This window comes from Aquarana catesbeiana, linkage group LG12, assembly GCF_042186555.1.
Source record: "Aquarana catesbeiana isolate 2022-GZ linkage group LG12, ASM4218655v1, whole genome shotgun sequence".
NCBI lineage: Eukaryota > Metazoa > Chordata > Amphibia > Anura > Ranidae > Aquarana > Aquarana catesbeiana.
Genome location: NC_133335.1, coordinates 37,856,920 through 37,874,582, shown reverse-complemented (window position 1 = coordinate 37,874,582; position 17,663 = coordinate 37,856,920). Strand labels below are relative to the sequence as shown.

At 43.7% G+C, this 17,663-nt stretch overlaps 1 protein-coding gene across 1 annotated transcript in view; it reads right to left on the bottom strand.

Annotated features, from left to right (window-relative positions):
- Positions 1-11,004: 11,004 nt before the first annotated feature.
- The window catches only part of SLC13A3 (solute carrier family 13 member 3), a 64,996-nt gene continuing 58,337 nt past the window's right edge, over positions 11,005-17,663 (bottom strand). The window contains exon 13 of the mRNA XM_073607590.1: positions 11,005-16,290. Coding sequence (XP_073463691.1) covers positions 16,123-16,290 — 168 coding nt within the window. The 3' untranslated portion in view covers positions 11,005-16,122. The remainder of the gene's footprint in view (positions 16,291-17,663) is intronic.

Sequence of the window (17,663 nt, the reverse complement as noted above, 5' to 3'; positions counted from 1 at the left end):
GGGCTGATCCCTCACTTTTCTCATGATCATCCTTACCCGATGAGGTGAAATCTTGCATGGAGCTCCAGACCGAGGGAGATTTATGGCTATTTTGCATTTCTTCCATTTGCGAATAATCACTCCAACAGTTGTCTCCTTCTCACCAAGCTTCTTGGTTATGGTCTTGTAGCCCATTCCAGCCTTGTTCAGGTCTACAATCTTGTCCCTGCTGTCCATTGACAGCTCTTTGGTCTTGCCCATGATGGTGAGGTTTGAATGGAAGAAAGAGATTCTGTGGACAGGTGTCTTTTATACACATAATTAGTTGTCATTAGGAGCACCTTCTTACATTGACAGGACTAATTTGTGTACCACATGAGCACATACTGTAGCCAGTCTGTGGGAGCCAGAATTATTGTTGCCTGGTAGGGGATCAAATACTTATTTTACTGAACTGCAACTCAATTTATAACATTTGTATCATGTGTTTTTTTTTTTTTTTTGGTTGATATTCTGTCTCTATCATTTAAAATACACCTATGATAACAATTATAGACCCTTCATTTCTTTGTAAGTGGGCAAACTTACAAAATCTGCAGGGGTCAAATAATTATTTTCCCAACTGTAGTCCTCCTCTAGGGGGGCTCCTACTCACTAGCCAGTGCATAAAAAAATGCATAGCTTTTCAACAAGCAAATGTGCTTGTACGTTCACCCTGTGAGAATGGGGCAAAATCGAATGTTCTTTTATTCTCTACAGGAAGAATGTTATTGTTATTCATTCGTAAAAAAAAAATAGAGCCGTTCAGGAAAATACCACATTATGGCCACTAGGTGGCGTTAGGAACATAAGGTGATTAATGGTTAGTTCTTAGGGAATGCAACAGTTTTTGCTGTTGTTGTTACTTTTTCTTTGTATTTATATTGCATCACTATGTTCTTTTTCAGACTAAGTGATATGGGGGTTCTGAAAGGGAATAGTGCTCTGGAAATCTGTGGTCCGTGGGTAGAGGTGGATCTCCTGCATGCCAGTTCCAGTCTTGTTTTAGGACCATCACTTGGTGGAGCCAGCAGCATGGGACCAGTGAAGCCTGTCCTCTCATCCTTCAGGTAAGAAGCCAAAGAAACCCGTTTTTTAACTCTCTGTGTTGACAGCCTTTTGTTTGCTTCAAGCGGGATTTCCAGTCCTGTACAAGCCTATGGACTTGAAAAAGGTCAACTGCAAGTTAAATGCACCTGTCAATGAATTCTGAAGGATCTCAGAAGCTTCTGAAACTGAGACCATGGGTGCAGGACCTAAAGCAAGTTCAATGCAGATCAGAAGGAGATCGACTGCAGTGTCAGATCCACCTGTCAATGAATTTTGAATGATCTCAGAAGCACCAAACTGACGCCATTGACATAAGCCCAGAGCCCATCCACACAGGCCCTAACAGATAATATAGGAATGATCATACCTGGGAAATTTAATTGGGGCGTTGCAATGAATTTGAGGCAATGGTTTAATGGCACACTATGTGGCCAATTGTGGGGATAAAAGTGCTGTGGTTTAACTGGTTCCCGACCGACTCATTTACTGCGGCACAATGGTACCGCTGCGTGAAATCCCATACATATACAGGGTTCCCTTTATGAGCCGCGAGGGGGCGCGCTGTACGGCGGGGGACTCAATGCGCGTGGCCGGCGGTCGCGATTGCCGGTGGCCATGCGTGATCGTGTGCATGAGAGCCAGGCACAGGGATTTGTGCGTGCAAACACACAAATCCCTGTGCTATCAGGGGAGAGGAGACATATCGTTTGTTCCCACTAAGTAGGAACAACGATATGTCTCCTCCCCGAGTCAATCCTATCCCTATACAGTTAGAACACACTGAGGGAACACACATTTAACCCCTTGATCGCCCCCTAGTGTTAATCCCTTCCCTGCCAGTGACATTTACACAGTAATCAGTGCATTTTTATAGCACTGATCGCTGTATAAATGTCAATGGTCTCAAAAATGTGTCAGAAGCGTCTCCAAATGTGTCTCCAAATATCGCCCAAATTGACCTCTCCGCTCTTCTCAAGACCTCCTGCTTTCAAGCTCTCTCATCTCTTCCTCCCATGCTCGTCTCCAGGATTTCTCCAGAGCCTCTCCCATCCTCTGGAACTCGCTACCTCCATCTATCCGGCTATCCCCTACTCTTGCTACCTTCAGGCAATCCCTGAAAACTCATCTCTTCAGGAAAGCCGATCATGTCTCCAACTAATCTCCTACCACTTCCACCAGCTCATTCCCCACAGTTACAACCTTTTGTACCACTTGCCCCACCCTATTAGATTGTAAGCTCTTCTGAGCAGGGCCCTCTTAATCCTATTGTATTGTATTATAACTGTATTGTCTCCCTTTTATATTGTAAAGCGCTGCGTAAACTGTTGGCGCTATATAAATCCTGAATAATAATAATAATAAAAAAAAGAAGCGTCTGATCTGTCCGTTGCAATGTCGCAGTACCGCTAAAAATCGCAGATCACCTCCATTACTAGTAAATAAAAGAAAAATTACTAAAAATGCCATAAATCTTTCCATAGTTTGTAGACGCTATAACTTTTGTGCAAACCAATCAATTTACGCTTATTGTGATTTTTTTTTACCAAAAAAATGTAGAATATATATTGGCCTAAACTGATGAAGAAATTTGTTGTTTAAAAACATTTTTTGGGGATATTTATTATAGCAAAAATGTAAAAAATATTGTGGGTTTTTTTCAAAATTGTCGCTCTTTTTTTGTTTATAGCGCAAAAAATTAAAACCGCAGAGGTGGTCAGATACCACCAAAAGAAAGCCCTATTTGTGGGAAAAAAGGACAAAATTTTGTTTGGGTACAACGTCGCACGACCACACAATTGTCGGTTAAAGCAGCGCAGTGCCAAATTGTAAAAAGTGTTCTGGTCAAGAAGGGGGTAAAATCTTCTGGGGCTGAAGTGGTTAAAAGTGACAGGCCTGTAGAGCATTTAGTAATATAGTCCTCTAAACAAATAATGACTTGACAATACGAGGGCAAAAAAGGACCCTATATAACAATCTGTGGTGTACAAAAGAGTAATGGTTAGAATACATGGGCAACAAATGAGCAATCATGACAGTGTAGTGTAGTGGACAGTGTATTGTAGTGGTCAGTGTAGTGTAGTGGACAGTGTAGTGTAGTGCAGTGGTCATCAACCTCGTCCTCAGGGCCCACTAACAGGCCAGGTTTTCTGTATTACCTTGGGGAGATGCAGACTAGAATACTGTAATCACTGAGCAGAAAATGATATCACCTGTGATGTATTTCAGTTATCTTGTAAACCTGGCCTGTTAGTGGGCCCTGAGGACAGGGTTGATGACCACTGGTGAAGTGGACAGTGTAGTGGGCAGCGTAGTATAGTGGTCAGTGTAGTGGACAGTGTAGTGTAGTGGTCAGTGTAGTGTAGTGGTCAGTGTAGTGGTCAGCGTAGTGTAGTGTAGTGGACAGTGTAGTGTAGTGGTCAGTGTAGTGTAGTGGTCAGTGTAGTGGACAGTGTAGTGAACAGGTAGGTCAGTGTAGTGGACAGGTAGGTCAGTGTAGTGGTCAGTATAGTAATCAGATAGGTTAGTGTAGTGGTCAGGTAGGTCAGTGTAGGAATCAAGTAGGTTAGTGTTGTGGTCAGTGTAGGAATCGGGTAGGTCAGTGAAGTGGACAGGTAGGTTAATGTGGAGGTCAGAATAGGAATCATGTAGGTCAGTGTAGAGGTTAGTGTCATGGTCAGTGTAGGAATCAGGTAGGTTAGTGTAGTGGTCAGTGTAGTAGACAGGTTGGTCAGTGTAGTGGTCAGTGTAGGTCAGTGTAGGAATCGGGTAGGTCAGTGTAGTGGTCAGTGTAGGTCAGTGTAGGAATCGGGTAGGTCAGTGTAGTGGTCAGTGTAGGAATCGGGTAGGTCAGTGTAGTGGACATGTTGGTCAGTGTAGTGGTCAGTGTAGGAATCAGGTAGTGTAGTGGTCAGTATAGGAATGGGGTAGGTCAGTGTAAGGGTCAGTGTAGGAATGAGATAGGTTAGAATGTAGTGGACAGGTGGGTCAGTGTAGTGGCGAGTATAGGAATCAGGTAGGTTAGTGTAGTGGTCAGGTAGGTGGGTGTAGGAATCAGGTAGGTTAGTGTAGTGGTTAGTGTAGGAATCAGGTAGGTTAGTGTAGTGGTTAGTGTAGGAATCAGGTAGTGTAGTGGTCAGTATAGGTATCAGGCTAGTCTGCACTTTTGTGCGATGGGAAGGGACTTGGGGAGTGCTAAAAGACCGCAGGTTAGGGGGTGCAAATTACTTGCCTTGCCCCTGGTGCTGACAACCCACGCTACGTCACTGTGTGTGTGTGTAAAGGCAGGCGTTCCAATACTTTTGGTAATATAGTATGTGTATATGAGGGGCATACATCTAGGGTGCTATGTTTTTATGTTTGCATGGGTTTCCTCCAGCAGAACACAAACATCTGAGTACATAATCTGCTTTCCGCACAAAACTGGCCCTAGAAGTGTTTCAGTGTTGGCTTCACATAAAATGGTAAGCTGGACTAATGTGAAACAATCGCTGATTTCTGTATTTCCTGACAAACTGAGCGTTTTTACAAATATAACCTCTGACCACAAGTCAAGGTTTCAGCCCAGAACCTCAGAGCACACAGCAAAGCTCATAAAGAATAAGAGAACCATTCATTCTTCATGTCCCTGCTATAGCTGCAGATAGATTGGTGCGCTGCTGCCATCTAGTGGACACTATACATTACATCACCTATATGTATTTCTTATAAAGTCACTCTTCTGTTATACATGCCATAGGAGAAGTTTAGTTCTCTTGGTTCACCTAATGGGATCCAAAGAACTTCTGTTATAAAGGACACATGGATTTGTCACTTGGATAGGAAATAATGGAAAACCTTTAATGGGACGCAAACAGCAAGACAAAGCCATCAGGGGCTCTATCAGTCCTCTGTGCTTTTGTTGCTATGGCCCCTCACTTACTGACTTCAGGGACCATGTCACATACATAGCCTGCCAAAGGAGTTGTATGTCTGTCCATCCAGTCCTGAGATTTACACAGCCCAGCTAAGTGGATGACGCTTCAAACAGGTCAGGAATACAATGGCTCTTGCAATGCTCTACACTCCCAACCTGATGACTGGACAAACAGAGAGCAGAAGCATATTGATAAGGTCACCTTTCTGCTCCCTTTGCCTTCTCCTCCTATCAGCATGCTTCTTGTCGAACATATCAATGCAGCACACCTGATTGGCTCTAAGTGCTTCCTTCTGGGTGCTGTTGTACAGGGATAGCCAGTGACTGATCGAAAGACACATTTTTATACTTACAATAGGTGCAATTGTATTTAGTATTGTAATAATAAATACAGAGCTGAAATCATTTGTATCCTTTGTTCAACCTTAAGCCCTCATTCACATTGGAGCAATTTGTCATGCGATTTGACAGGTGCATGAAGCCACACAGTTGTCTTCCAAGTCGCACCCAAAAGTCGCACTGACATGCGGCTTTGAAATTGTGAGATTTCAGATGAAGCCGCATGATTTCAAAGCCTCGGTTAATGTGAACAGGGGGGGGCTTCTAAGGGAAGCCAAGTGACTGTGAATTCTCTCCCTCTAGTGGTGAATCTACAAATCACTATGATGCCATATTCAAGGAGCGTGCTTGTGCTCACTATATAATCTACTTTGCATTGATAGGGTTGTTATTTTGTTTATGGGATTTAAAAAGGAAACCACTTTTGTTATAATCAATAAAGTTTATTTCAAGTTTTACCCATCATTACAAACGCTATCACCATCATTTAACACAACACATTATACACACACATAGCATTTTGCACACTTACATTAATAAATACAAAGAATCAGTGTGGAAATAAATGTCACCTGTAGATTTCATTGTCCTTCCCTGGGTATTAAATATAATATGGAGACAATTAAAAAAATGATTGCACCTTTATGATAAAAAAAAAGGTTAGACCTGGCTGATGAAGTGCCCACAGCCCTAGGTTAATAATTTCTACACAGCACACAACTTCTGTGTAGTGTTTGAAAGCATGAACAGAAGACATTTGCTCAGATTATGAAAGGCTGGGGGGGGCAGGGCCGTCTTTAACACAGCGCAAAAGGGGCAGCTGCCCCGGGCCCAGTCTTTGTTGTGGGGCCCAAGGCAGCTTCCCCTTGAGCCCGCACTGCCTGCAAATAGTTGATAAGTGGATTAGGAAGAGGGGCCCAAGAAAATGTGTGCCCAGGGTCCAATCAATATTAAAGACGGCCCTGGGGGAGGGGGGGGAGAAAATATTGTCCTGTGTAAAAAAAAAGAACACAGGCATCCCTTTAAGTATGCAAACCCCTAGCTCATCCCCCAGTTAAACTGGTCATAGATAGAGTGAATTTCATCCAGTTCCTGATGAACTGGCCCAAACCCGGGCAATTAACATCCTTTGATCTGAAAAGCAAAGGAACTGCACAGGAAAATTCTCAGCTGAACATGCCTGCCCTGCATCCAATCAGAAGCAGCCACTGTTCAGGTATTCTGGCAGCCACAGTAGCTGTGGCTGCCTGAATACAATAGCCAGCAGGGGACACTCCTCCATCCTCACTGTTTAGCATAAATGGGGCAATCTACAGATTTCTCTCATTCGGCCTGCAAGGATGATGGAGAGTAATTTTTCAGTGTATGGCCAGCTTTACAGTCAATCAGTCCATTGTTGGCAGTGCAGCCAGGCAGTGCAGCCAGCCCTCCTGTACCGGGCTCAGGCCCCATCGTTTTAAAAGGGGGGCCTGGGCACTTGCCGAGCAGGAGCGATGGCAGTATTGCCTTATTGCCAACTCTTGTGGCTTCCTCTGCAGCTCTGCCAGCTTCTCCTCCTTTTTCTTCCTCCGGCTGCGCTGCAGGGGGATTGGTATCTGCGTTCCCACCCCCCCTGCTGTCCAGGCCTTCCTGTGTGCCCCCCCTCCCCTGCAGCATTGCGAGCTTCCCTCCCCTCCTCTCTCGCCAGCAGCTGCTGAGGGCACACAGGGTGATATTTCAAGATGGGGGGGGGGGGTGGTAAATATGTTCTATTTGCCAGCCCTTCCTGAATGATTGGCACTGTGTTTACTATGCTTCATTCATTCACTGTCCAGTGCAGCTGAGTCCTTTTCTCTGTCTCAAATGTGAGACATCAGGGAACTGTTTAGACCCCAACTATTTCACCAAAGGCCCTCCCAGAAAGGCTGTTAAAAAATGCAAAAAAAAAAAAAGAAGGGAGGAGGGCCCCTGTCATGTAGGCCCTGTGACTTCTAACAGCAGCTGTGGTTGTTAGTGTAACTTCTGCATTGCAGCCCTTTGCTTGCCTTTATACTGACACCAACAATGGGGGCATAATTCTTCACACTAACACCACCCACTGACACCAATGATGGGGTACTTGACCAGTGTAGATAAGAAGTCCAAACCTTCATATGACAGCCAGACCATTGTCATACTCCAGCCCTAACCCACTTAACATTACCTACGATTAAAGAGACCACGCTTGAAATGGAGTATAAATGGCCATAGCAGCCTTTTATTAACAAATATTAAATATATAACATTATTTAACACATAACAAATCCCCAAATATCGGTCACTCCACCTTGTGGTCTTTGACGGCACTTCCCAACTTAGCTATGTTCCACTTCTACGCTGCGGGACCTTTTTACGTACTAGGCCTCCAGCCGTGACACACCAGCTCGGAGACAACCCATTACCTGCAGTGCAACCATTACCATCTTCCAACTAAACCATGTTAACTGGAATACACCAGAGGGGCACATACCACGATGAGTCCCCCACACTTCCATCTCGTAGGTTTTCTTGCCACCATCAAAGACCACCACTGCCACAGCTAACAAGGGTGACCCCTTACCCTTGAGAGCCCCTCCACACCCTCAAGGCCCACTGAATCCCATCCTGCAACCCCAGGGACCATAAATTAATACCCACCGCAGACAGGTAAACACCATTGCTCCTGAGATAAAGCCTGGTATTCCTCTCCAATTCCATATGGCGGATAACAAGACCCCCATTACAAATCACAAAGCGGCCCACCATTTCATTCACTTTTATACGGGCCTTGTTGATCCTGTCCACTGAGCTTGCAAGCGTCAGGTTGTCCAGGCTACAATGTCAGACCACAAGACCAACATATCTGGGAAGGCCACCCTCAGCCTCAGGAAGTCAAACTTGACAGCCCTGAAGAGCTCCCGAATGGACCGAACCCCCAGATCATTCCCACCGGCATGGAGTACCAGAATGTCCGGTGGTCTGTCCAGGCGAGCAAAACGATGCACCTCCAGTACGATCATGCTCCACATCATACCGGCCCAACCAACGAATACAAGCCTCCCTCCTCGAAATCCCCAGCTGCCTGCCATTAGGCTAACATCTACTCACCTGGCCCCCCAAAACACATATGAGTGGCCCATTATTCAGACGAGTCGCAGCTGTTCTCCACTGGAAAGAAAAGAACAAAACACCACGGGATAAACACAAGACAAACAACATATACTCACCCCACTTGATAAACCGCTACATATGCATGCCTGCTAAACCATCCCCCCCTTTTCCCTTGTCGTCGTTTTACTCAGCCACCAAATGCAGGCAAATGTAGGTACGGAATCTCCTAGAGTCCCATCTACTAATCCACTTAACAGCCGCCTCGTCCAAAGCACATCGCATGGTCTCTGTGGCCGCCCCGATACGGAAGGAGTGCGAAGCATACTGTGTGTAATCCAAACCCGCTGCTTTTAGGCATGTTCAAAAAACTGACACAAACTGGAATGTGGACAGTGGAGACCCATCCCTGTGCAATAAAAATGGCCCATCCGAAACTTGGCGAACTTCCAAGAACTCCCTTACAACCCTCACTGAGCACACAGGAGAGAAAACAGCCGTACTCTGATGCCCTTACCACCATGGTCCGTCTTTGACCTGCATAGCAACAACTGATTGCTACTATCCCCCCCCGTAAACCACATCCTGAGCCCATAAGCCCCCCCAGAACCTTCTTAGATGGGCTGACCAGCTCACTAATCCTGAAGGCTCCAAAAAAAGACCAGCAAAAATGGCGCTTTAAACAAGGAAACTTCGTAAGCCAACACACACAACGAACCCAACTGAACAAAAATTGCCTGCAGATTAGTAAAGGACACTGGCCTCCTAGCATCCCTGCGCTTATGTGTCCTACGATATTCTTTCAGAGCCTGTCGCCCCCCCCCTAAAAATCCTTGGTAAAATCGACACCGCCCCGTAATTTGAACAAAAACGCCAACCCGCTGGTTTTTGGTCCATAGCCGACACTGACACCCCCTGTTCCAGGTTTCTGGAAACAAAATAGATGACCAGCAACCATACCTCCACGCCATCTGGACCCACCCCGGCCTGCCTAACCAATTCCCACCATTCCTGCCATACCTTAGTGTAGGCCGCCCACGTGGCCTTACTAACCAACCTCCTGATCCATCCAGCGATGACTGCAAGGCGAAAGCCCACAGCCACTGGGGACATAGAACCCCCTGTCATTCGGCCACCGGTGCCAGCTCTCAGAACTTGTCCCACTGAAAGCGAGACAAGGCATCAGGCAAAGTATTGTCGACCCCTGGGAGATGTACCACATACAGAAAAATATTCAACTGTAGGCAATGAAGCACTAGGTGACGTAGCAGCTGTACTACATGCTGAGATGCGGTTAATGACTTGCACCACTCACAGATTGTCACATTTCAATCTCACCTTCAAGTTCCTGAACGACCCCATATTTCCAAAGCCAGTACCACTGGAAAAAGCTCCAGGAGCACCAGATTTCATAGGAGGCCCGACCTCTAACCAAGAACTGGGCCAAGGCCCAGCACTCCAGTGACCCTAGTAGAACGCCCCATACCCTGTAGACACGGCTGTGTCCGTAAACAGCTCCAAACCGATCTTCCATTGTAGTCGTCCAAGAATGTGTGCCACACCCTCAAGTCCTCCCGATGTTCCCTAGTGATGCTAAAAATTTGATAAGGGGGGACTTAATAAGTCTCTAATTATGTGAGATCTAAAGTTAAAACCACTTGATCTTACCGGATCTAACAAATAGCTTCCAAAATAGCTAACTGTTTGGTCAATTTTTTGACAAGGGGGGCTGATGACGGGTTAGCCCCCTAGCAAATAACTGTTAATATTGCTTATTCTGTGTGAGATCTAACTCAAACAACAGTTGTTCTAACCTGATCTAACAAAGATCTAACAAACTGCATTTTAAAAAATTTGATATGGAGGGGCTCTCCCGGCAGAGGTCCAGATCTCACAATTTTGAGACAGAGAAAGAAACTGAGAACAGAGATTGCCCAGTCCCTTTCTCTGCAGCCTGCAGTAAACATAGTGTGCTATGTTTTGCTTCAGTTGTTATGCTTCAGTTAAGAATGAAGACAGGAGCGATCGGTACAGATCACTCACTGTGTTCATTCAGAAAAGAAAGGCCAGTTAATTAAATATTTAGCAGCCCCTTTTCTGCTCCTAAAAGGCGAGGAGGGAAGCTGCCAGTACTGCCGGGGGAAGACAGGAAGCAGGGGGAATCAGCACTGCATGGGGTGATTAGGGTGTGCCCAGGTACACCCAGCAGACCCTGTGCGCATGTCCATGAACTTCTGATTGGACCATTGGGAGTGCTAATTTTTTTATAAATGGTCAGAGTTTTATGAAATAAATGAAATGAAAGGGATATGGTAATCTCAGTTAAAAAAATAAAAAAAATATTGCACCACAGGAGCTGACTTTTTCTGATATAGGGGTATTTATTTGGGTTTATTCCTATTTGGAAGAGATCATTTAGAAAAGAAATTGATTGTTTATTGAATAGTGTATGACCACCATTAGACTACAGTCAAAACGTAACTATCGATCCATATCCACTTCCCATATCCACTTCCCTGTGTGTGGTATATCGAATGGGTTGTGAACTATAGATCAAATAAATTATCGGAAGAGGTCGATTGAAAAAGAAATCAATTGTTTATTGACGCTGGTATGATCACCATATAACCTCACACAACCAATCCCATTTATGGTGAAGCGACAAGCAAAGGGTGTTTAATATGAAGAAAATAAAACGCTCTTTATTATGAGATCCCTGATTTGCACACCATATAGCAGCAGTCTATGATATTGCACAGTCAGTTCATGGAGTCATTAAACACGTCAGTACTAAAAACTGTCTGTGTTACATTATCAGAACAGCTTTATATCTGATTGGTGACTGTGGAGGTACATGAACAGTATTTCTTTCCCATGTATTACTTTACAGAGTACACAGTAGCATTCACATTGACCCCGCCCCAGAGGAGCTCACAATTTACATTTCTCATCATAGTCACACATAACAGGGCCACTCTGGTCTAAAGCCAAGTCACCTGTCACTACCGGGACGTATTAATGATATTTTAAGGAATAACAAGCACATTTGTGTGTCTGGACTCTTCGCCCAGTCCCAGACTTGTTAGAATCAAGACAGTTGACCAGCGGCGGCCGGTCCGTAAGGGGCACCAGACGCATTGATTTCTACTAGCTTTTTTTTATTTTTGAAGCAGAAGTCTAGAGCCTGAGCTTCTAATTGGCTTCAAAAATGTTGGGCTCGCCAACTTGTGACACTAGCAAATCAACATTCACTATTGTTTTCCTGCACCTCCTCCTGGCCAATCAGGACAACCAGGACAGGAAGTGGGTCTTAAGACCAGATTGGCCGGGAGGAGAAGCCAGGGAAGCCGGTGAAGCCGCCCGTGACCTGGATGGGGTAAGTGCGGACCTGGCGGGGGGGGGGTTGGTTTGCCACTCCCCCCTCCCCAAAAAATAAAGCACCAGCCGCCACTGCTGTTGACCAACATCTACTAGTTGAATACCAGAACCCCATCCCTGCAATTTTTTATATATACACTGACATACTGGTTGCCTTTAATACCTCATGAGTGGAGTGACCCCTGCTTAGGCGAAATGTGCTTGAAAAACAATCTATTCTTTTTTTACTTTATTTAGAGGATTTATTTGGGGTAGTTTATTGCATTGAGGGGTCTATTTATAGAAAGTTTGCTGTGCGAATGCCATCACAAAAAATCCCCATAGTATGTCTAATATGTGTATTTTCTATTATCGCCAGCTCCACCTAGTGGCCATAATATGGTATTTTTGCTGAAATACGGCAATCTGGAAAATACTGATTTTTGGCCAAAAGATGGAGCTGACAGTGATAGGAAATACACATATTAGACACATTATGGGGATTTTTCAAGATGGCTGTGTGAATGCCGAGTAACTTTTTGTGTGTGTGTGTATTTTATGTGTACTGTTACTTTAAATTGTTATTTTACTTTGTTTAAATTTATTTTTTTCTGTGAAAAAAAAATAAAATAATCAGGGTAATGAGGAGCCAATTTATTGGTACAGAAACAGATCAGGGATAGCCGAAAAAAGCTTCTATAACCCTCATGAGGCATTAAAGGCCTAAAAATAAAAAAAATAAAAAATAAAAAAACATTAAAAACCACCTTAATTTAGCCTTCTTCATTGACTGCAATGCATTTCACCAACATTTCTGGGACAGAAAAATACTCATCTTCTCTCTATTCCTATTAAAGGCACTGATCCTCACATATTGAAGATCCTAGAATTAAGGTTTGTGTTGCCCGGCAACAATCAATTAGTTTCAAGCTTTCATTCCCCAACTGTCATTTCATTTTAAAGTGGAGGTTTGAAGTCATTGACAAGTATTTACAAGTGTACATTTGTGTCATTATTATACTGAACATTCTTGATCGGAGGAACATTAACCTGATTAGCAAAAAAAAATCAGATAAGGTAGCTTAAAGTAGAACTGAAGGCAAAACTTTTTTTTTTTTTTAGTTTTGGATAGAGTGGAGAAGGATTAGAACCCCTCTCAGGCTTTTTTGCTGTCTGTGTCCCCGTTAGGGAGATTCACCCTCTCTATTTGCCCCTATTTTACCGTTATCACTGAGAGTGAAAGTAAAGGAAAATCCAGAATTTTGGGTTGTCACCAGAACAGGAATAGAGGGGAAATCTTCCAATGGCGACACTAGTTCTGGTGACAACCAGGGATTCTTCCACTTTGGAGGGATTTACTCTCACTTCCTGTTTTGGCTATGGGACAGGATATCTCCCCATGGGGCTCAGATGGCAAAAAAAATTACAGCGGTTACAACTCTCTATCCAAATATAAAGAAAAATGTTTTGCCTTTAAATGCCAATATAATAAAACAAATAACAAAAAAAAAATACAAAAAAATATAATACATCTCTTTACAATTCAAAGTCACTTTCTTTTTAACAAATCTAATATAAACATGCACAGGAATGTACTAAAAAAAGCCTCCCTTGCCGAAGTTGGACCAAACAATGCCCCATTCTGATTGGCTGCTATAAGTCATATAGGGACCGGAATTGAGGGCAAACTTATTAAAAAGGATTGAAGAGGATGCTTTTGAAAAGAGACCAGTACTGGAAAAAGCTTCCTTTCACAGACCTTGTGGAGCGCCCCAGGAACTCTAAAAACTAGCCTAATGAAAGTCTCCAGTCTTAAAGTGTATCTCCACCCAATGTTTTTTCGCCATAACATATGGAAATACCCCCAGGGCCATTACTACATGTGATGGGGCCTCATAGGGATTCCATTAAGGGGCCCCTTACTTCTCTCATTTCCATCTGAAAGTGATAAAAAATACTGATTGCTTTCACAGAAATCTTATAGAGATTTCTATATTATTATTATTACCAATTATTACCAAGCCCTATTGCTAGTTGCATTGATCGCTGAATGGCCAGATAGTATTGGTTCCCATCGCAGGTGCATGGTCTTCCTCCACTATTCATTGATTTAAATATTTAATCCCAGCTATTCTAAACCAGAGTTCCATGGAACCCTGGCATTTCTCCAGGGGTTCCTAAGGGTTCCTGGAGCTGTGACTAATTGAGCTCCCACCTGATGTTTGTAGATAGAGGAAAAGCAGCAACTCGATCTTGCACAATGAATACATTTATTAATCCAGGTGTGGTACAAAATAATACAGGGCTTATGCATTTCGTGTATAGCCTTAGCCATAGCTATGACTGAGGCCACACGCCAAAACGCGTAAGCCCTGTATTATTTTGTACCATACCTGGATTAATACATTTGTTAATTGCGGAAGATTGAGTTGCCTGATTTCCTTTATCTACATGTTTGTTTCGAGTGCTAGGAGGACACTACAAGCCAGTGCACCGACCGCTGACCACTTTGGGGAATTACTACAGGTTTTTTCCACTATATTTCCACCTGTTGGTGCCTGCATGGTTTCAGGGCCAATGCCACTTGGAAGAGCCAGCTGTATGATGCCAATGATATTTTTTACCTGTCTGTAAGTGTAGCATTCTGACCACCACTGTAAGGGGACATTCTTCCAATGTAAGGGACATTCTTCCCACTGATCACCAATGTAAGGAAACATTCTTCCAATTGATGACCAACGTAAGGGACATTCTTCTCAGTGACCACCAATGTAAGGAGACATTCTTCATTTCATTGATGATCAATGTAAGGGACATTCTTCCCACTGACTACCAATTTAAGGAGCATTCTTCCCACTGATGACAAATGTAAGGGGCAATCTTCCCAAGGACCACCAATTTAAGGAGACATTCTTTCCATTGATGACCATTGACCATACTATGGGACATTCTTCCCACTGACTACCAATGTAAGGGACAATCTTCTCACTGATCACTAATGTAAGGGACCATCCTTCCTGCTGATCACCAATGTAAGGGGCATTCTTCCCACTGATCACCAATGTAAGGGGCATTCTTCCCACTGATCACCAATGTAAGGGGCATTCTTCCCACTGATCACCAATGTAAGGGACATTCTTCCCACTGATTGCCAATGTAAGGGGCATTCTTCCCACTGATCACCAATGTAAGGGACATTCTTCCCACTGATTGCCAATGTAAGGGGCATTCTTCCCACTGATCACCAATGTAAGGGACATTCTTCTCATTGATCACCAATGTAAGGAGCATTCTTCTCACTGATCACCAATGTAAGGAGACATTCTTCTCACTGATCACCAATGTAAGGAGCATTCTTTCACTAACTGATGTAAGGCTGCAATAACCCAAATAAAGTAGATATACTTCTAGTAAAGCTCTCCAATCTTCAACTGGGGCACTTTCCATTCCTTCTTTTCTAATCTTTAGCTTTCTGCTGGGAGCTTGTTAAGTGATGGGGTTGTATGCAGCAGTCTCAATAGAAATTTTTTCTCCTCTTTTCAGATGAAGCAACACTTACAGAGTTTATTGTCTATAGCACATCTACACATTTTAGAATGTGGATTAAATCAGTGTATTCGTAACAGCATGTTCTAGTTAGTAAGGATACGTATATTTTCTTTTTGTAAGTTTCTGTTTTCATTTTTCAATGTATATGGAACCACTATAAGTTTGGGGTCCAACAGTGGACCTTTCAATGGTCAGCTCTGGCCATGGTCCTGGTATCCCAGCAAGGGTGGCTATCTCATTCCTCATCACAACACCAATGGAAGCCTCATCATTGTATGTCTATATAACTGAGATGCTCTAAGACTTTTTTTTGAAAGCCATCTGAGTGTATCGTAAAAAATATTTTGGACCCCTGTACATATTTAGCTTGAACCTGTTCAAAAAGAAATTAGCAGCACTTCAGCACTAAAGCACTGTAGGTCCTTATCGAATACTCCATGGAGGTCCTTTCAAAGGACCATTGGTGTCCAGCATTAATTAGACTGGGTACCCAATAACTTGTGCGCAACCTAAAATTGGAGGACCTGAGGTATACAAGGCTGCAGATATCTGCAACTCTGCGTCACTGATAACGTACGTAGCATTTGTGTACAATTCTGAATGAATTGAAGCGACACAATTGTGTAACAATTTAAAAAACGAATCCAATTCCTAAAAGGTGAGATAAGGACAGTCCGTCACAGTAAGGTACGGTAGCCGTTCTGCAGTTAAGGTTGCAGGCTGATAAATTGTCACTTTAGTGTCTTTATAATGTTAGTTTGTGTGAAGACCCTGCATGAGCAGCTGACCGGTCAGCCACCGGTGGTCATATTATATGTGGCCAAGGCGGTAACGTTGTGTGGTTGGAGGTTGACCCAATCAGGAAAAGTGCTGAGTCCGAATATACTGGATGCCCAGGTGTTCATGGCAAGGCTAAGGAGGAGAACGCCCATTAGGTTCATCAGAAGTCCTGTCTTTGCCTGCAAAGGGAAGCCAAAAAGTAGAGAAGAAACTGTTAGAGAGCTGCCCCAATAGATATACAATATAACATGTTGTGCTGTAGTTATACAATAAATCACAGCTACACTACTATCTTGTGCTGAGAGAAACCCTGCCTCTGGCTGGCATCTTCCTTAACCAAAAATCCAGGATAAATCATTTGCAAACAACCCCTCTCCTGCCTGGAAATCATTTATGGATGGTGTTGAGTGGCTCCTGGCCCCTTATATTTCTCTGGTATATCTCCGGTTACAACATTACAGCACCTTCCTCATAGCTTTGCTTTGTTTAATAGCAACAGATTATCAAACCATACAATTTTTGATAATGTATTACTAAGCCAACAAAACAAAGATATAAGGTGAGGTTCACACTTGTGCAGGTGATTGCCACTGCGGGACCGCACCTGTTCCTGCACCCGCAACCACCCAGACAGAAGAACTCGCTGCTGCTTAGGAGATGAATAGGGGTACCATTAATGCTAATAACACCCCCGCACACTGAAAGCCGCAGCGTGGTTTCCTTGCACTAGGAGCCACACTGTACTATGCCGTTTCCCTGCAGCCGTAGGGACCTTTTCTCTGCGTTTTCAGTGGATACAGCAGCCCATTCAAATGAATAGACTGCTGTGCACGAGCAACGCAGCTGCAGGGAAACTGCACAAGTGTGAACCTAGCCTAAAGGAGGGTGTTGTGGTGATTTTAAACATAGATAAAAGATATAAGCCAGTAAAGTCAGGACTTAACCTTTAAATTTGCTCAGGGTCAATGACCATTAACTGAAGCCTGGGGATTGGCATGGCAGCCAAAGAATTAAAGAACTGGCAATATTATATATATATATATATATATATATATACACACTATATTACCAAAAGTATTGGAAAGCCTGCCTTTACACGCACATGAAATTTAATGACATCCCAGTATTAGTCCGTAGGGTTCAATATTGAGTTGGCCCACCCTTTGCAGATAAAACAGCTTCAACTCTTCTGGGAAGGCTGTCCACAAGGTTTAGGAGTGTGTCTATGGGAATGTTTGACCATTCTTCCAGAAGCGCCTTTGTGAGGTCAGGCACTGATATTGGTCGAGAAGTCCTGGCTCGCAGTTGCCGCTGTAATTTATCCCAAAGGTGTTCTATCGGGTTGAGGTCAGGACTCTGTGCAGGCCAGTCAAGTTCTTCTACCCCTGACCCCAAACTCCACCTCCTTAAAACATTCCTCCACCATCTTCCACATGTCTTACTTCATGTCTTGCTTTGGTTGCTGTATTAAAGTGTTTTTTAAGTCTAAAATATTATTCACTGCCAGCCCCTCTATTAGAGGCTGGCATACCACACTGTCCAAGCCCATTGT